Raw genomic sequence first — 20792 nt, forward strand, 5'->3', positions numbered from 1 at the left:
GCCTCTGAACATGTCAGTTTTGGGGGCAGGGGGGAATGTCAGCCAAAGTCACCTACCCTCCATGTCCTCTGGAGAGCGAGCCTTATTCCTCAGCTAGCATGCTGGAAAGACACAGGGCCTCAATGATGAGGTTTCACAGGTGTGGTGCTAAGAACGTGGCCTGGTTTTGAGAGCTCAGCCATTTGCCACCTGGATAACTTAGTTTCTCTGTACCTGTGTCCCCATCTGTAACACGAGACCAGTACCTACACCTCAGGTCTGTTGGGTGTGAAAGTACCTAGCATCATCTGGGCCTGTGGAATGTGCTCGCAAAGCGGGCCAACTGAACCAACAGACACCTGCAGCCACACTGGTGTGTCTGTAGTGCCAGGGGACACTCAGAGAGCTATCTGCCCACCCCCACACTTGTTGAGTGAGGTCATGGTAACAAGGTGGGGAGAGATCCTTGGGGCCACAGACCCGGCCTACGGCCAAACTGAAACCAGAAGTGAACGCTTCTTGGTGTGTTCAGATGCTCTCTGATGGCCAGGGTCCTCGAGGGGAAGATCTCCGAAGCTGGGGCCACTGGATAGAGGCTTTGAGTCTTACTCTACCACCAGCTGCAAGGTGACATTGGGCAGGGCCTCTTCCCCATTTTTGTAAACCAATGGCTAAAGTCATACATTCTTTCCTGCTATTGTCACTTCTTATCCACAAGGCTAACAAACAGGCAAAAAGGCAGCATATCCAGACTTAAGCTCAGAGGGAGACAGTCTGAGAAGAAGCCTGGCTATGTTGGACGCATACCCAGACCTTTAAGCACAACGCAAATGCAGCAGGCAGAAATGAGTTTATTGCATTAGAAAAAACACTAAAGAAAACCAGCAAACACCTCCGTACCAGACACAGTTAGTAGTCTGACATCAAGGGCAAAAAGAAATCTCAAAGGTACAAGCTTTATTTTGGGGAAGGGGTGATGGTCTCATCCCTCCTCCTTCCCTGTCCCTTTAAACCAGTGGACCTCGGTGGAGGTGTCTACTGTATGATACACTTACACACATGGCTCATTTCTCACTCTGCTTGCCTCGCACACCTGTGTGGAGCTAGCTGCTTGTAATGAGCATGCTCCTGAGGTTCTGGGATTGGCAGAGAACTGTGAGGAGCGGGCTGGCGGCTGCAGCCTGAGCCCTGGCTTCCAAAATGAGTGACAGTGGGACTTGGGTGGGGGGAGAAAGCTTTGCCTTCAAGGAGAGCTCGGAGAAGGCTGCTTGCTGGCTGAACCCTCTGTCTCTCCCCACAAGCCGAGGGCCCAGGCATTGGCACAAACGGCTGCTGGGCATCAAGGGAGGCTTTCAATGAACCATATAAGTCAGTCTCTCAGGGTAGCCACTTTGGCTAACTCCTCCTGGGTCTGGAGCGACTGCTATTAGGAGTGAAGCCAGCTGAGCCTGGATGTGAGGTGGAAGAGAGAAGGAGCCTGTGACGCCCAGCACCCTCTGGCTAGAGCTGAGAGCCCTGGAAGGAAAGGTCTGGAACAGGAGCCTGGACGAGATAGAGGGCTGGGCAAGGCAAGCTGGAAAAGGAGAGAAACCTGGGTGGGAAGCCAAGGACTCCACTAGCAAGCTGCCCTCCCAGGAGAAACCCACCCCGAATCCTATTCTCTGTGAGCCCAATTCTGCCAGGAGGTCAACATTAAATAACAGTCTCTGCTAGTTTTCTGCTCTCTAAAATGTCACTTGACCTCACAGTTGGTCACCATGGAGGGGCAGGTCACGGGCAAATACAAAGGCAGAAAACCATCTTTTCCTCTAGCTGAGAGAGACCCTAATGATGCCAACTGCTATGGCTAATGGTAGAGACGGGGGATGAGGCCAGAGGTGAGCAGCAGCTTTTTGAAGAGCAAAGGCACCTGCTGCAGGCCAGACCCCAGGAAAGAGAACATAATTCAAGTCTGAGAAGTGGCAGGAGCTGTGGTGGGAGGGACCCACAGGTGCCAGGGCTGGGACTCAGGTACCTGACGGCTCTGAGACCGTTCTCCAAACCTCACTCCCCCAAAAACTAACTTAAGGGAGGCATGTGAAGCAAAGGAATCTGAAAGCCTCTCCAGGTAAGAAACGTCCAGACTGGTCCTCCTTATAAGCTCCTAGCAGCAGCTCCTTAGGAAAATGCCCACTTAGGCTCTCAACAATCCATCCTTAAAGTCAGAATGACAACAGAAATAACATGTGCCTTCAAAACACACTGAGGATAATGTAAAAAATCTCTATCAGAAACAACTCGAAATCTTCTTGCCACCTTGATTCTGCATTATTATTCTTTCTACATCAGGGATGTTTTCCTAGAGCAGGGAATCATTTCCCCTTGGTCCCTAGCTGAGTATTGCATATTGGTTTGGGGGCTGGCGGGGGCTGGTACAGGGGCTGCAAACAACCTACATTATCACTTGTAGACAACAGGCCTGGGTCTCTGCCGCTCCAGCCCAAACCTTCACGAACTACGACAGGTCAGCCATGCTGAGGAAGAGCAGCCTGTAGCCAGCAAGGCAGATTCTCCAAAACTGATGTCAGAGGATTGGCAATTGGCAGGTGGAAGGAAGAATGGCTTTATCCTGTTTTCTCTGGCCTGACACTTGCTGTCACTCTCTCCTGATCCTGAGGCTTTTGGTTGCTTCAGCCCTGGCCCCATGGCCTTGCTTGGGGCAGGGAGGGGAGGGGAGAGGGGCTGTGGCTACAGGAGTTTACTAAGGTTGGGTTAGTCATCCTGAAATGGGTCCCATGCGCACCAAATCCTTTGGTTCATTTAACGCTAGAGAGGAACTGCTTCCGGGATGTTGCGATGGCTGCTTCGTGGAGGTTGTAAAACTCACCTAGGTCCCTCAGGTGGTGGCAACCTGGGTAGAGCGTGGGCGTTCTCTGGAAAGAGGTTCTGGGTTGGGGCTTCCCCAAACCGTGCGTCTTCCCTTCTGCTTAAACAAACCCTCTCCCTTTCTCCAGTGTGGAGGACGCTTAGGAAGCAGCGTCCAAAGTGAACTCACAGACAAGACAGCCTTAATAAATTAGTATAATACTATTAGAAGGGATGGCATTTTGTTCTGTTTCTTAGCAGCATTGTCCTACATGCAGCCTGGTGATCTCCTTCCCTGGGAAATTTAAAAAGCCGTCCCCTGGTTGTTAGCTCTGATGTAAAATTATAAAATAGAAATCTGGTAGGGTTTGTTTTGTTTAAAAAGGAAAAGCCCTGGTGAGGCAGGGCGGCCCCATGCAGTCCTGTTAGCTCTGGCCGTTGGGTCGGCCCACGGCGCTCCCTCCAGGAGGCTGGATCTGGATGGAGTCCAGGAGGGGCCGCAGGGCTTGTCCGAAGGGCCTGTGGAGAAGAGAGACCCAGGGGCTGGGGTGGGCTGGGTGCAGACAGTCACAACCACGCCCACGGGTGCAGCGACGCCACCACATGGGGAAGAAGGACACCCATAACTTCGTTCGGTTTCCTCACCTACCCTGCACATCACGTTCATGGAGGAGTTCTTGAAATACCCTGCTCTGTGTTTTTACTCCTGGGGTCCCTTCCTCAGGAGATGCTACTGTCTTACTACCTTCGCCTGTAGACCCTGGTTAGCTCTGGCTTGAACAGGCTAGCCACATATAGGGAGCTAGAGCTTTCTGACCTTTCCTCACTTACATCTTTATTTTTTAATTTTTTAAATGTTTTTAAAAATTTATTTCAGAGAGAGAGGCAGCGTGAACAGGGGAGGGTCAGAGAGAGAGAGGGGAGATACAGAATCTGAAGCAGGCTGCAGGCTCTGAGCTGTCAGCACAGAGCCCGACGTGGGGCTTGAACCCACGAACTGTGAGATCATGACCTGAGCCAAAGTCGGATGCTTAACCGACTAAGCCACCCAGGCGGCCCCCCCCTCCCCACTTGAATCTTTAATTCTCATGATACATGTAGATAAAAATAAAGTTTAAGGGAGGAAACTGAGGCAGAAGAAAAAGGATGTGAAAAAGATATTTTCTAGGGAGTACAGGGAATATTCTGAAAACATGACAAATGTAGGTTGCCAGGAGGTGTTAAGGCTACTTTCTAAAGGGCTCCCAGTTTCCTCTCAGAATAGCTTGGCTGGAAAAAAACACTGCAAATACTGGAACCTTAGAGACTTCCCCAAATTCCCAGAACCTTAAATCAGGGTGCCCACAACACATCTCAGTTACTGGCTTTTTTTCTTCGGTGGATATTTCCATTTTTGAAACTCAAAAGGAGTATTCTTAAGCATAAACAGATGCATTGAGATATATTAACCTTAATATAGACAAGTCCTGGAGCTCCACCTACCAAATAATAACAGCAAGAACATTCTAGATACTTATATTATACTTGCTTGGGGCCTCATAACCTAGATCCTTTAGTTAGTTAGGCTGTGAGACTTAACACACCCACCAAGGATCAAGAAGGCAGGGGTAGGGCTGGGAGATGGGGTTCTCCTCACTAGACTGACACAGCCTTGTTTTCTATGCAAATCTCACCGCCCCCCACAGGTTCCTACGCAGGGTTGAAAAACAGCTCACCTTGCAGAGCCTGCTAAACCTGTCAGGTTGGACGGGGCCCCAGTTCAGGAGAAACTGAGTCAGGGTTTGCAAATGGACATGGTCCTAGGGTGGGCAGAGGCTTGCCTGAACATAATCAACAGCAAAGGAAGAAGGGAAGGGTGCGATGGCTTCAGGTGTGTGTGTGTGTGTGTGTGTGTCCTTTAAGAGGACACTGCCTAGATGGCGGCCCACAGAGCTTGCACCACATCAGGGCAGGAGGGGTTTTCTTGAAGAAAATGTCTACTGAGGCATGAGGGTAAGTAGCAAGTTGTCTCTGAGGGCATCAAAGAGCTCGTGGTGGAGGGGAAGAAAGAGTAACAAATGACATTCGCAAAATAAGCCACCCTACCCATCCCCTGATCTGCTCTCTATCTGAAAGCGCACTTAAATGGGCACTTCTGGGGAGTGGCACCCTTGATGAGATGCCAGGGTTGTGTATGGGTGCTGGAGCCAGTGTCGGGTGGGTTTCTGAGTTCTGTGGATGCACTCAGGCCAGGGTAGATTTGGTCCAGCTCCAAGGAGGGTGAGGGTAAGACAGGGGCGCATCAGTGAGTGGAGAGGATGGTGGCTTTCTGTTAGCAGCTGCCATCATGACAGCGCCTGCCTAGCTCGGGAGGGTGCTGCTGGGATCAGGGGAGGCAGACACTGACTGTGAATGCTGATTGCAGCAGGGGTGGGGTGAAGGGCAGAGACTGAAGGTCACTTACGTGGATAGAATTTCAGAGGGAAGGTCAGTGATGTAGGAAGGGATCTTCCGCCCGGTCAGGAACTGTGCCACTTCGTTGGTGAAGGTGTTACAGTTGTGTTCAAAGAGGTTGTAGGCCTCACTTCTGTACATTGTGAGAAAAGTTTGGAGAACAGATCTGAGAGAGTCGGCAAGCACATGTATGAAATAACTCAAACCAGGAAATGGCATGGAGAGCACAGCTGAGTAAGAGGCCTGTGATTTTCCTCCTCTCTTACACCCCAAAAGGACTGCTTGATTTGCCATTCTGGACCACAAAAAACAGATTTTTTGAAGGGAAAGATGAAACAAAAATATATGGCTCCCCTATGGTTTCAGTAGAATCTTTACGTTCATGAAAGCAGAGCTCCGGTGTTAGAGTTTAACACTTACTACAATGACAATTGACTAAAGTGTTTTTGAGAGAAAACCTGCTCAAGTTGGCATTTCATCCAAACCCCTCCACAAACCCTGGTTTTGAATTTTCAGGACAAGATACTGGCTCAGTATGGGTTGAGAGCAGCAAGTGCTGAAACAGCAGCAGCTGATTTTCATCAGAAGGAATAAATAGCCCTTCCTTGTCCTCAGGGTTTTAGCAGAAGGTCTGCGGGGATGGGGTATCTGCCTGGGAGCGATGCTGAGTTCTTTCTGTGGCTTGATTAACTGCTTTCTCTTCCTATTTATTCAGCAAATACTGGGCCAGACCTTGTGCTGCGTGCTGTGGGGGATGTGACCTTGTGGTTGCCCTCTGGGGCCGATCGTCTAGTGGGAGGACAGACACAACTAACCACCACCCCTGTCTCCACTCACCGGAACAGAGACTCCCCCAGGGAGGACAGGTATTCCAGAAAGAGTTCTTCTGTGACTTCTGTGCTCCCCACATCAACCACAGAGTCTGGGGGCCCAAGCAATGTCCCTCCCTAAAAGAGCCAACCCAGAGAAAGTCATTAAGTCACCATCTCCACTGAATTTTTTAACGTGGCTTCCCATGGGAGGCCACAAATGCTCTGTTCCAACATTTACCTTTCAGAGCACCCAGGGCAGATGAAGAGTGTTATTTCCTATTTGCATCAAGGCTGCAAGGCTTAGAGCTTCCTGTTAACTCTTTATTGCCACATGCTGGCAACGTGGCTAAGAAGCTGGGCTGCTTATTTCTGGTGGGGCCCTGGGAAGGGAGTCTCTGGCCAGTCAGACCCCTGATGCTGTCGCCTCATCCAGGTGATAAAAAAATAGAAACCCAGAATCTGAAGTCTCCCTTTGTTCCCAGCATGCTTGATCCCAAGGGCACAAAAGGAGAACCAGAAATGGCTAGCACTTGACACGCCATCTTTCCAGGCCTATATTTAAGTGTATGCAGCCAGTTTTTTCTTGTGACATACTTGCTATCCCTTAGAACACAGGGGAAATGTGAAGGACCGTGAGAAGTCTGGCAGGCTGGCAAAGACTTCCACAATTCAGTTCTATTTTGATCTGGGAGGCTAATCTAACAATGGTGATGGGGTTCCTCAGGCAGGGGACTTAATGGCCCGTGAAAGGCGTACAGAAAACCCTCTGCCATGGGTTAACAGACTGCTTTAGCAGAGACTAAAGGAGAGATGAGGCCAAGGGGAACCAGCCATGCAACAGATCGCTGGGGAGGAGAGGACGGGGAATGGACTAGGGGGTAAGGGAGAGCACTCCTGAGCAGAGCTCCCTGGAAAGATCATTAATTCATACAATAGCTATTGGGCACCTACTGTGTGGCTGACATTGTTCTAGATACTGGGGTAGGCCTGGTGAGCAGGATAATTATGACAGTCCAAGAATAATGGTCTCAAAATTGCAAGAGACTGAAAGATCACTATTCGACCCCCTATTATTCATTCATATAAAAAATATGTAGTGAGAACTTACTATGTGCCGGGCCTTATGCTAGGCACTGGGGGTACGATGTGGACAAAACAGATGAGATTCTTGCCCTCATGGAGCTTATAGTCTAGCGGGGAAGGCAGACAAAAAAAATCCCATAAACCAGTATATAATTATGAGCTGCGATAAGGTTCTTGCCAGAAAAGTCCAGCATGCCATCAGTACATTTAACAGGGGATCTCTCCAGTCTGAGGGGTCTGGGAAGGCTTGCCTGAGAAAGGGACATTGAGCTCAAATCTGAAGGATGGAGAGACAGAACAGGTAAAGGGTCAGGGAGGTGGACGAAGTGAGAGAGTATGTTTAAATGCCAAAGTATGTTCAAGGAATGAGAAGCGGGTGGGGGTGGGGAAAGGCACAACCGAGACCAGAGCAGATAGGGCCCTGGAGGCCATGCTGAGCCTTCTGGGTTTTATTCCAAGAGCAGTGGGCAGAGTTCTGACTTCAGAAGGGGGATGCCATGATCAGATTTTCATCTTGAAACGATCACTTTGCCTCCTGTGTGGAGACCTAACTGAGGAGGAGGAGCACATGTACTGCTATGGTCCAGGCTGAATGTGAGGGTGGAGTGGATGAAAGTGAAAGCTCTGGAAATATGGGAAGAGATGAACATAGAGAGAGACTGACTTAAGATACACTTACAAGGTAGAACTGACCAGGCTTGATGAAGGAATTGTTACAGGAGGTGGGGGACCAGTGAGAGAAAGAAATCGAGAATGACTTTGCATTTATGAGTAGCAAATGAATGGTTGGTTGGTCTTTGCTTGAGCACCTCCTAGGAAAACCTTAGATCGCTTGGAGAATAAGTTTTTGGCAGGTGCATGGGCTTTAGAGACAGAGAATCCTGAGTTTTAGTATTGGTGCCACTTACTGGCCATGTAAGTTTGGGCAACTCACATTACCCCTAAGAGCCCTCAGCCTTCAGCTCAACACTGACTGAGTTCATACTATGAGCTTGGCACTGAGCTGGTGATGCAGACCGAGAGTGAGACGCAGTCTCAGCTCACTCATCACAACACGCTCAGTGTGACCCAGAGGGACCCACATAGGCTGAGGGGGCACAAAGGAGCCCTGGGTAGGGTGTTCTTGGGCTGAGTCTTAAGGTAGTTATGAGGAACTACGCCACAGGCTGACATCCATTGGGCTAGAAGCCAGATATACAGAGTATTAGTAAAGCTCCTGGTCTATGGAAGCCCCGGGGACACGAGACTTCAGGGCAGGCTGTGGGGGGGCCACTCACTGGGGGGCAGCTGGAGATACCGCCACTGCCGAAGAAGAACTCATCCTTGTGCACAACTATGGAGGTGTGCCTGCAATGCAGAGAAGAGACAGGATAAGACAGAAAACTTAAAAAAAAAAAAAGTCTGAGAGAAAGTAAACCCCACAATGCAAGGAGAATAATTTCTGCCCAAGGATAGGACTTACACGGTCAGCAGCCCAAAGGCAAAAATACCATAGATCGGAGTTTCTCAACTTTGGCATTGCTAACATTTGGGGCTGAAGAATTCTTTGCTGGGGGGCTGTCCTGTGCATTCTAGAAGCTTAGCATCTTCCGGGCCTCCACCCACTAGTTGCCAGTAGCATCCCCCCATCGGTTGTGACAACCAAACATGTCTCCAGACACTACTCAATGTCTCCTGGGGGTAGGATAGAACACGTGAGCAGAAGAGGAGTCCCTAGATTCACCCTGATACTGACACACCTTTACTGCAATAAAGCTCTGCAGACCAAGGTGTGTTCCCAGGCAGTTAACAGGAGCAGTTAGCCTGGCCCATGCTGAGGGCAAGACCAGATGAGAAGTGTGGACCTTTTCAGGTGAAGGTGCTCATATTACTTGGTTTGAGAGTAATCATTCTGGTCACCCCAAATGTCAGCAGGCTCCAGGAGTCCAGATGGAATACTGACCTACGGTCTCCTCTCCTCATTAACGGAACCGAGAGCTCAGCTATGAGCTTGTCTGAAAGGGGTGGATCCAGGGCAGACAGACCACAGTACATTTATTTTAGGACAGCCATGTGGAGCCCCTGAGACTTCTGTAGTTAAAAGGCTTGCTCAGGCGTGTGCATGACATCATTCTACCTTTCTTTAGGCCAGGGCTTCTCAACCTCAGCGCCACTGCCATTTTTTGGTTGGTTAATTCTTTGTTGTGAAGGGCTGTCCTGTGCATGGTAGGGCGTTTATAGCAGCATCCCTGGCCTCCACCCACCCATCAAAAATGTCTCTAGACACTGCCAAATGTACCTGGGATTGGGGCTAGGGGCACAAGATGACCCCTGGTTGAGAACCACTGCTTTAGAACTTGGAAGTTTCATGATACAGAGAGCTAGGTTTCAAGCTGGAAGCCACACACTGGAACCGGAAGTGCACAGCTACTGCTTTGTTTCATAAACCTGTCAGTCAGTGTAAGGAGTCCCACCCAACTTACCAGATGCCTTCCAGTTGTTTCCCTGTGGAGAAAAGAAGAGATTTAGCTACTCAGGACCAGATTAAATGGCTTCCCAGCCTGAGTAAATTCAGAACATCACTCAAACCCAGAATAACCCACTATAAACCTCTAGGGGGATTTTCCGGGAACGCAGTTCTCCTCCAATAAAGTCCTAGGGTCGTGATATAGGTATGTCATGTCAAGTAAGCTGAATGGCTAACAGAATCCTTCATCAGAATGCAAGATAAAAACATTGGTATAGGTGTACCCCAATTTTGTGTTTGCTTTTCTTTCCCCTTCAGGGTCAATTCAACTTTGTCTCTGTCTCACATATAGAGTCAACAGTAAAACAATGGTATGAAAAAGCTATTATCCACTACTTCATTGAGCATATGGGAGGTGAAACCCTTCGGAAAATGACAGAGTGAAACTTTACAAAAGCCATCCACTTGGAATAGTCAATGCAAATGTATTCTATACCTCTATATGGCAGAAATGACGTTAGATACGGAAATGAAAGTACAAACGGATCACCGTCCTGCCTTTAAAGAGCCCAAAGTCAAATGGAAAGAGAGACACACACAAAACTAAGTAAAACACAATGTTGATAGGTTCTAATTATAGAGTGGTATAGTTACAGAGTGGTAAGAATAAGATGCTATATATAATAAAGATAAGGAACTACCTTCATAAACTGTAATTCAACCCAGGAAAAGTAGGGGCAGGGATGGATGTTTCTGCCAGAGGGAATAGTATGAACGAATGCACGATTGTGATAAAGAACAAGGTCCTGCAGGTTAGAGCAAAGACTGTAGTGCTGGTGACAGGAGGAAAAGTGGCCAGCAAGGATGCCAGCAAAGTAGGGTAAGCTGGACAGAGGGCTGTCCTAAACCATGGGGCATTCATGGTTGTCAGGCAGCCCAGAGTGCCTTGACCAAATCCATGTTTTTTCTTTGTTTTTTTTTAATGTTTATTTATTTTTGAGAGAGACAGAGAGAAACAGAGTATGAATGGGGTAGGGGCAGAGAGAGAAGGAGACATAGGATCCGAAGCAGGCTCTAGGCTCTGAGCTGTCAGCACAGAGCCCAATATGGGGCTCAGACTCATGAACTGTGAGATCGTGACCTGAGCCGAAATCAGATGCTTAACTGACTGAGCCACCCAGGAGCCCCCGAATCCATGTTTTTAAAAGATGACTATATCTTTTATTTATTTTTTCAATGATTTTTTAAAAGTTTATTTATTTTGAGAGAGAGAGCGAGCACAGCAGGGGAGGGACAGAGAGAGATGAGGGAAAGAGAATCCCAAGCTGAGAGAATGGAGCCTGATTGGGACTTGAACTCACAAACCGTGAGATCATGACCTGACCTGAAACCAAGAGTCAGATCCTTAATTGACTGAGCCATGTAGGCGGCCCAAGACAACTATATCTTTTAAAAGAGAACTCCCAGTGTAGAAGATGAACAGGAGGGCAGACTGTAGAGAGAGCAGACTGGAGTGAGGTCTTTGCAATAGTCCATGGGAGATACTACATGACGGTGCTAAGGATGACGAGGAAGAAGAGCTAAAGAGGTGAGAACGATATCAAACATCACTCACTCATCTTTGCTTATAACTTCATGTTAACTGTTCTCTAATTGCTAAATGTTTTCAGTGTTTGCCCTGTGACTTTCTCTCTCTCTCGTTTTTTGTTTATTTATTTATTTTGAGAAAGAGAGAGGGCATGCACAGGAGGGGCAAAGACAGAAAGGGTGAGAGAGAGAATCCCAAGCAGGCTGGGGCTTGAACTCACAAATGTCAAGATCATGACCTGAGCTGAAATCAAAAGTCGATGCTTAACCAGCTGAGCGTCCTTGCCCTGTGACTGTCTAAAGAATGAGACTCTAAGTGCTGTTTGGAAGGTGCGGTAATATGCTTATGTTTCTTCCTTTGCATAAATTACACTATTTCCTTAATTATTCTGTAATTCACCTAGGAAATAAATGGAATAAATATCTTGCCCCTTTAAGAAAATTTTCAAATGTCATAACATTAACCTAATTTTTTTTTCAAAAGAGATAAAAGGAAGCATGGCTCCTCCGTGACAATCTACTGATAGCTCTGTATAGTGCCATCAGAGGCAGCTAAGAGTATGACAAACTCAGACCCTCGCTTCTCCTTTTGCTAGCAGTGGGTCTTGGGCAAGTTTACTGAACCTCTTTGGGCCTCAGTTTCTTCAAAACAGAGTTGTTGTGACCACAAACAATAACATATATAAAGCATCACAGTGTGGGGGCACTTGCTGGCTTAGTTGGTGCAGCATGCAACACTTGATCTCGGGGTTGTGAGTTCGAGCTCCAGGATGGGCATAAAGCTTATGCAAAAAATAAAAATAAAACAAAACATCACAGTGTGTGGTACACAGCAGTCTGATAAATGGAGACTCTCTTAAGTATAATGGCCTTGGGGGAAAAGGTTAAGAGTTCTGAAAGATAAATTTTACCTCAGGATTGGTAGGTAAGATCTAAGAACAGATTACAGTATCTAGGAAATGAATATGAAATGCTGTGTCTGTTTTTTTTAAGTTTATTTATTTTGAGAGAGAGGGAGAGAGCACCCATGCACGCACAAGCAGAGGGAGGGGCAGAGGGAGAGGGAGAGAGAGAATCCCAAGTGGGCTCCACTCTGACAGTGCAGAGCCCAATGTGGGGCTGGGGCTCGAACTCACAATCTGTGAGATCATGACCTGAGCCAAAACCAAGAGCCAGACACTTAACCAACTAAGCCACCTGGGTGCCCCAATGCTGTGTCTATTTTATATACAAACATTTCATTCTCTGTTAGTGTGAGGCTAAATGAAATAACAAGGAAAATCAAATGTAGCAGTCCGTCCCTCCTCAAGCTGAAGACCAGTCTGCTTTTCACTAAGAGACCTGCTGTTCTGGCCCACGAGGTCACAAATGGACAGAGGGTTTCTGGGGTAGCCCCCTAAAGACTGTGGGGCAGGCTCTGCCCTTATTCAAACTGAGCTCGAATTCCAGAGGTGGATGTGAAACAGACTGGATGCTGAAGGGGAGTGGTAACCCATTTAGGACATGCATCTTCAAATGCACTGAGCAGACGTACATCCTTTCTGAATCTGAACTGCTTCCAAGTTATCCTTATTCTCACATCATCTTTATGTGGTGCAGTGGGGCAGATATTTATTACCACCATTTTACAAACAGGTAAATAAAGATGCACGGTTTTCCAGCATAAAAGCAAGAAGAAAAAACATGCTATGACAATGTACTTGTTGAAGCAGCTGAGGTAGAGACCTAAGGGCAGCTGTTCAGTAGCCTGTTCTCGGCGGAAAAGAACAAGGGCCATGGCCTCCTCTACAGGGTGACAGGCACTGGAAAGTGGAACTTGACTGATTTTTAATTTTCTTTCTTTCTTTTTTTTTTCTTTTTTTTTGCCTCACTGGAGTGGGAGGAAGCGAGTAGGAGGTGGTGACTTGAATTAGGTCACAAGGCCATTTTGGAACATGAATTAGGCTCAGTGGATATTAGCACACTACAGAAGCAGATTATTTTCGCACTAGGATTTCCTCAGCAGGCCCGAGAGTGGGTGGGCCAGATGCCTGCATGTCTCCAAGCCTGCTGGCACATCCAAGACATTGAATTCAAGGCCTGTGAAAAGCATGCGGGTGAAAACAAATGGAAGACATGGAGAACAGCCCTGTTTTCATCATGAGTAACAAAGAATGTAGAGTGAGGTCTCCTTAGTATATAAAAGCCAAGGAGAAAATAGTCTACCCACCCCCCTCATCAATTAACACAGACGGAGGGGGCGCCTGGGTGGCTCAGTCGGTTAAGCGTCCAACTCCAGCTAAGGTTATGATCTTACACTTTGTGAGTTCCGGCCTGCATCGGCCCCTCGTTGGATGGTGTCGGGCTCAGTGCTGACAGCTCAGAGCCTGGAGCCTGTTTCTGATTCTGTGTCTCCCTCTCTCTCTGCCCCTCCCCCACTCACACACTGTCTCTAAGATAAATAAACATTTAATTAAAATAAAAAAAAATTAACACAGATGAAACACACAGGCCTACGTGCTGGTTGTGGGACACACTCAAGATCAGCACTTGGAATACTGCTGGTGTTTAACCAATGTCTATTAGTAACATAAATGATGATGGTAGAGGGGCAGCAGGGGCTTCTGTGGAGGTAGTAGCATTAGCTCTTGGTAGAAGTCAAATGCAGCCCTAGCCTACTTTCCAAATTTCTCCTCTCATGATACTGTTTTATTTTAATTCCAGTATGGTTAACATACAGAGTTATTGAGAGTATATGTTCATACATATATATAAATATATATATATATATTTTTTTTTTTAAGATTTTTAAGTAATCTCTATACCCAACCTGGAGCTTGAACTCACAACCCTGAGATCAAGAGTCACATGTTCCATTGACTTGGCCAGCCAGGAGCCCCTTGATAGTGTTTTTAATGGACAATGTTCTAATGTGCTGGTTGGCTCAGCATTTGCCAGATTATCAGCAACGTGAAGGGGTTAATGGTAACTTAAAAAATCAGCTTGCTCTTCTCTGGGCCACTAGATAAATATTGAATCTAGGTTGGAAAGAGGTAAAAGGAAACATTTGTTTAACATAAGTGGGCCTCTGCCAATATTGTGGGTTTTTTTTTTTTTTTTTGAGAGAGCATGGGAGGGGCAGAGGGAGGGAGAGAGAATCCCAAGCAGGCTCTGCAGTGACAGCATGGAGGCAGATATGGGGCTCAAACCCACAAACCACGAGATCATGAGCTGAGCTGAAATTGAGTTGGACACTTAATTGACTTGAGCAACCCAGGTGTCCGGCAATATTGTTTAAAAGAAAAAAAAAAGCCTATTGGCAGGAAAGCGTGCCCCTCCTTTAGGCAGAGAATCAAAGGTTATCACAAAATTTTTAAAAACTGAGAGGGTTATTTTAATCTTTAAAAAAGGTAGGTTTAAAACTACTTGATATTCTAATACTAGGATTCCTTGGGGCCACTACAGGATTCTTTCCTGGTATAGAAATAACTGACTTGTGAGTTCTTTTCCTCAGTACTGAGAGTGTTCCCCTCCTTCTTTAAAACTTTATTTTGAGAAAGAGAGTGTGTTAGTGTGCAAAGAAGGGGCAGAGAGACAGAGAGAAAGAATCCCAAGCAGGCTCCGAACCATCAGTGCAGAGCCCGATGTGGGGCTCAAACTCAACGAACCATGATATCATGACCTGAGTCAAAGTTGGGACACTTAACCAACTAGCCACCCAGGTGCCTCAGAGGGTTCCTTTTAATCACTGCTTGTTTTTATTAGTCAGGCCTTGCAGCAATGCTTCGAGGTACAACATTTCACCCAGGCCGTATTTACTGAACACCGAGTACTGTGCCAGACGCTGGATATTAGAGTCCTTGCCCACAGTGGAACTTCCAGTCTAGTTGCCGGGGTGTGTGGACACTGATGAGAAAATGAGCAATTATAAAACAGAATGATGAAGGCTATTAAAGGAGAGTACAGTGTGTTATTAGCACACACTAGGAACACACAACTAAGATTTGGAGGGGTGGGGGGTCAGGAAAGTTTCCTGGGGGAAGTGACACTTTAGTTGAGATCTCAAGGATAAGCAGAAGTTAGCCAGGCCAAATTAAAGTATTCCTGGCAGAGGGCACAGCCTTTGAAAAGCTAAGAGGTAAAAAAGAGCTGAACAGTTTCAGTCCTGCTAGGGTGTGCAGCAGCCGTTTCCACTGGGATTTCGAAAGAGAATTAAGCCCTCAAGCCCCAAGGTATCTATTGGCAGAATTGAGAAAACAGTCAATCAGAGCATTTCCCCTAGACCTTAATTCTTGTGTGGAATCCAGTTGAGAACGGCTCCTATTGACTGTGTTCAGTATGTGGAGACAGGTGAGGGTGGAGAAAAAAGCCGGAGAAAGATCACAAAGCTGCACTAGTTTTCATTTTGCCATAATGAAATCACATGATTACTAAATTTATACCTTAGATGGACATAGAACATTTCACACAATGAACAAAAATCTAAAACAAAGCACAATAGATGGCATTAAAACATTAAAAACCCTTTCAGATTCAAATAAATTCTACATAATCTTCAAGCTTGAGTTCAAGTCCCAATTGTTCCTATAACCAGTATATATTGTGGGGCGCCTAGCTGGCTCAGTTGCTGGAGCATGCGACTCTTAATCTTGGGGTCATGAGTTCAAGCCCCACAATGGGTGTAGAGCTTACTTGAAAAAACAAAAATTTTTGAGCACCAGCTCTGACTGGCCACCTGGGATGTACCGAGAAATAAGACAGAGTCTCTGCCCTCCAGCAGCTCAAGGTTCTTGCTCAAGTCTGTCTGACACATCCAGCCCACCAAGACCTCTCCCTTCTTTCAAGACCTAAAATAATCACTTTGCCACTCATTCATTTTGGCGTCTAGTCATAATCTCTTTTAGGCTGTTCTCTAATGTTGCATGTGTATGCATGTTATTTTTAGTGAAATAAACCCCCGGAAGACAGAGTTCATGTTTTTTACTTCATTACTATTTGTTACAGGAATTAAGCAAGGAATTGAACCTAGAGTAAAATCTCAAACATTCATAAGCTTGCATTCTGCCAAGAAATAAAGGTCTGTGTTCTATATCTTTATGTCTTTAGACCTGGGAACAATTTTGAGATAGGCTTGTAAAAAAAAATACATAAGTAAATGCGATCCCAGGACACGTGCATGCACACAAAACTTTAGATCAGAAAACAATCAACAAATATAAAGTACCTCTTACAGCAATTAAAAAAAAACACTTCTGCATTTATGTCTATGTACTTTAGCGCAGAAAAAGGCCATGAGATTTAGAGAACCGCTGCATTAGTAAGAGGACGAACTTAAAGGACAATTATAATAGCTAATTATTGTAGGCAAATGGCACACTATGAAAAAGAGGTACAATCAGCCGTCTATTAGAATGCTAAGGATAAATCTGGGACCATTTTCATGGTGACTGAAGGACAGTGGTACAGAAGTGCCTTCATGGGAAGCAATTCTAGGAGACTGAAAATTGGACAGCATAAGACTGTGGAATCTACATGGTTTGAGGGGAGAAGGGAATTACAGTGGGCTTTATCTAGTCCAATCACGACTGTAACAGAGCTACATGGGGTCTTATCATGAGGATCTGTCATAACAAGAAGGTACTACTGATGAGGTCACAGTAACTTAGTTTGGGAAAATAAAGGCTAAGAGGAATGATCATGAATCTATGATTATGAATGGCACATATACATTGAACCCAGATATTTTTCTAATCTAAATTTGAAACATGTGACCAAAGATGCCTTTACAAACTTCAAAACTTATAAAGGGACACATTACACAGTAGAGGGGGTATAGTAACATGACTGACAGCATGAACTGTGAAAGTCGTACTGCCTGCGTTTGTCACCTAGCCCTGGCAAATTTAACACCTCAGTTTCCTCAGATGAAACATGGAAGTAATATCAGGACCTACTTCACAAAATTGTGGTGAGGGTTATAACACACACAAAGTACTCAGAAAAAAAACAGTCTGGCACATGGTAAGTTCTCAATAAATGCTAGCTATTAATATGCTTCTAGAAGTCATAGCAAAAATCAGGAAACAAATGGACTTTTTAAAGGTTCAAATATATTTGGGAATGGGAAATCAATATATGGCTACTCACAAAACTGGGACATACCCAACTTTAAGGCTGGTGATGTCTGGATAGGATGAAGCAGTAAAGCAATGCCCATTTTCCAGAAGTTTTTAACTCTAGAAAGTAATGACTATTAGCTTTGATAACGCTTTCATTACTTTTGCAAAAGGCATAAGAGCAATACGGGAAAAAGGGGATAGAGAAGAGAGAATTAGATATTCAGGTAAGATGATGTTCTCAGAAATACCATTCTGGTCAGATGTACAAAATTGGTGAAGTTCCCGTTTTTGGCTAGGATTTCAAATCTAAAATTTTTTAAAACATTTATTTATTATTAAGAGACAGAGCACGAACGGGGTAGGGGCAGAGAGAGAAAGAGACACAGAATCGGAAGCAGGCTCCAGGCTCTGAGCAAGCTGTCAGCACAGAGCCTGACACGGAGCCCGAACCCACGAACCTCGAGATCACGACCTAGGCCAAAGTCAGTCACTCAACCGACTGAGCCACCCAGGTGCCCCTCAAATCTATTAAAAAAAAAAAAAAAAGGTGGAGGGGATAGGTCTAGCATTCCACCTTCAGTTATAGCAATTTTCCCTGCACCCATGAGACTCCACAAAGGCATTCTTTCAGTTCCAGGATGAGGCCAAGCTCTTTGCTGCCTCAGGGTCTTGGCAGATTGATCTCCCTTAATCCTAGGACACTGTAACTCCCTCACTACTTTCCTCATGGCTACTTCTTAATCCTTAAGTTCTCAACTTAAAAGTCACTACTCTTGACACCCTTATTTAGAGTCAGTTTCTCTTGGGGCGCCTGGGTGGCTCAGTTGGTTAAGTGTCTGACTTAGGCTCAGGTCATGATCTCACAGTCCAAGCCCTGCACTGGGCACTCTACAGGGAGCCCGCTTCAGATCTGTTTCCCGCTATCTCTATTCCTCCACCACCTGTACTCTCTCTTTCAAAAATAAATATTTTTTTTAAAAAATTAAAAAGTAAGGGACATCTGGGTGGCTCAGCCAGTTGAGCGTCTGACTTCAGTTCAGGTCATGATCCCATGGCTTAGGAGTTCGAGATCCATGTCAGGCTCTGTCCTGACAGCTTGGAGCCTGGAGCCTGCTTTGGATTCTGTGTCTCCCTCTTTCTCTGTCCCTCCCCTGCTCATGCTCTGTCTCTCTCTCCTTCAAAAATAAACAAACACTAAACAAATTTTTAAAAAATTTCTGTTACTTTCTATCTCAGCCTTCTGTTTGCTTCTTGTGCTTCCCAGCACTTACCACAATTATTATTTAAAAATAATTTTTTAAATGTTTTATTTTTGAGAGTGAGAGAGAGAGAGAGACAGCATGAGCAGGGGAGGGTCAGAGAGAGAGAGAATATAGAATCTGAAGCAGGCTCCAGGCTCTGAACTGGCAGTCAGCACAGAGCCTGACGTGGGGCTCGAACTCATGAACCGTGAGATCACTACCTGAGTCAAAGTCGGACGCTTAACCGACTGAGCCACCCAGGCGCCCCACAATTATAATTTTAAATAATTTAATTATTTTATTTGCTTATTTTTAATGTTTTCCCCACTAAATAGCTCCAGGATGGCAGTGAACATCTTTGCTCAATATTTTATCCTCAGTGAAGCTTACCCCTCAGAGTGGCACATAGTAGACGCTCAAAAAACAACAATCTGTTGAATGAATCATGAAGCAGTGATTCCTAAGAGCACTTACAGCTATGATTACACCAACCAAATGGCTCTGTTCCAAGAAGTTTAGTTGGAACTTGACTGATGTAATCTGTTAGTGATTTAGCACCTTCCTCAATGACTTTGTAAGTTTTACTTTCAGCTTTGCCTTACTCATTTTAACAAATGGTGATCTAGGCCCAAACGTCTATCCAACAATGGACTGGCCACATAATAATGATCTGAGGAGCTTATTACAAATACAGATTTTTGGATCAAAACTCCAGAAGATTCCTACTTAGTGCTTGTGTTGTAATGAGGCTCTAGAATCCATATATTTAAAACTTTGCTTATTTTGAATATATTATGTATGTGCACGGTACACAATTCAAAAGGTACAAAAAAGTTTACAGCAAAATCTCCCTTCTATTCCTGTCCTGTGGCATCAAGTTCCCCTTGCTATAAATTACCACTGTTTCAATTTCTTATGTGTTCTTCCAGATAATTATTTGCCTACACGAACATGTATAAATCCTTTGCTTTCAAGACACCTGAATATTTAAAGAACTGTTCCAGCTTTGTTTTTTCTATTCCCACTTAACAAACGTTGAAAGTGACGGTACCTGTATTTTTAACAAGCATCCTAGGTGATTCTGATGTGAAGCCAAATATGAGTAACCAATCACTGGCCTAGTGTTAAGAGATTAAGTTCGACTAAGATACATTAGAAACTCAAGGACATCGAAAAGATGCCCTCAAAAGCAGCCTTGCTTACTTGACCTCTACCCTCTTGCCTTAACCCAGATGAACTAACACATTTTCTAACGCGTCCATAAGAGCCAGGATGTTGCCAAAGTTGTTCAATTTTTCAATCTTAGAATCCCTTCCTGCCCCAAATCACCTGAAATCACAAACTGGACCATTTCTATGTTAGAAGAGACATTTTTGGTATTTGGGTTGTAAAGAGGTTTGATGTGCAGTGAACTAGGGCTGCTCTTCGCTCCCGGCAGTTAAGTAGTTTAATGGAGCACAACCGAAATACTTCCTTTACTAACCCTTACTGACACAACAGTATCCAATCCTCCCCCAGAACTGCTTTCTAACCACCTGGGCAAAGGCAATTCATTTAGAAGCTACAGAGAAGATCGCATCGTCGGGGCAGAGCTTGGATTCTCGAGTCCGGACTCCAGGAGACCTGACTTCACCGCTACCTGGGGACGATGGCTGGGCCCCTGAGCAGCTCTAGCTTCCTATTTTCATCTACCCCGGAGACTGCAGAGAGTTTCCTCTCGGCACGGAGGCAAGGCTCTCTAAGGGCCACCCCGGAATCTCCTCCGCAGTGTCCCTTTCACCACGAGGGGCACCGCGCGGCAGGCATCCTCACCTCCCTTACACGGCGCCGAGGAAGGAGTGTAAAGGGCTCCCCAGGTGAGGCAGGGAAGCCGCCGGGATGCGGCGCAGGCTTAGCCTCCGGCTCTTAGGGGCAGCGGAGGGCGTGACGCCTCCATCCCTTCCTTCTGGACTCAAAAGTGAAGACAGGAAAAGTGGGGCTCAAGGCGCCCAAACCTCAGACCTCTCCCTTCTCCGCTCGGGCTTTTCTCCATCCTCTGGGCCCCGCGTCTCCCCCTGAGCCGTGGTCCAGGCCTCCCTGCCTCTGCCGGCCGTCCCGGCACCCTCTCGCCCGCCCCCAGCCCCCTCACCCAGCATGATGGGGCTGAGCCGCCGGGCCAGGCCCTTGGACAGGTCGTACACGTAGAGCTTCACCGGATAGAGATTCGGCGGCTCCATCGGGACCCGTGGCGGCGGCGGCCACGAAGTCCCTCAGGCACCCGGNTGCGCTC

At 46.2% G+C, this 20792-nt stretch overlaps 1 protein-coding gene across 1 annotated transcript; it reads right to left on the minus strand.

The window, feature by feature from the left end:
- Nucleotides 1-810: 810 nt before the first annotated feature.
- Nucleotides 811-20783, minus strand: DESI1 (desumoylating isopeptidase 1). Its single transcript, XM_077757955.1, has 6 exons — nt 20652-20783; nt 9614-9635; nt 8429-8498; nt 6094-6203; nt 5267-5389; nt 811-3342 (listed from the first exon to the last, which is right to left on the minus strand). The coding sequence occupies exons 1-6, from the start codon at nt 20737-20739 to the stop codon at nt 3249-3251; spliced, it is 507 nt and encodes a 168-aa protein (XP_077614081.1). The 5' UTR covers nt 20740-20783; the 3' UTR covers nt 811-3248.
- Between the last annotated feature and the right edge of the window lie 9 nt (nt 20784-20792).

Source organism: Crocuta crocuta, unplaced genomic scaffold (assembly GCF_008692635.1).
Source record: "Crocuta crocuta isolate KB4526 unplaced genomic scaffold, BGI_CrCroc_1.0 scaffold143, whole genome shotgun sequence".
NCBI lineage: Eukaryota > Metazoa > Chordata > Mammalia > Carnivora > Hyaenidae > Crocuta > Crocuta crocuta.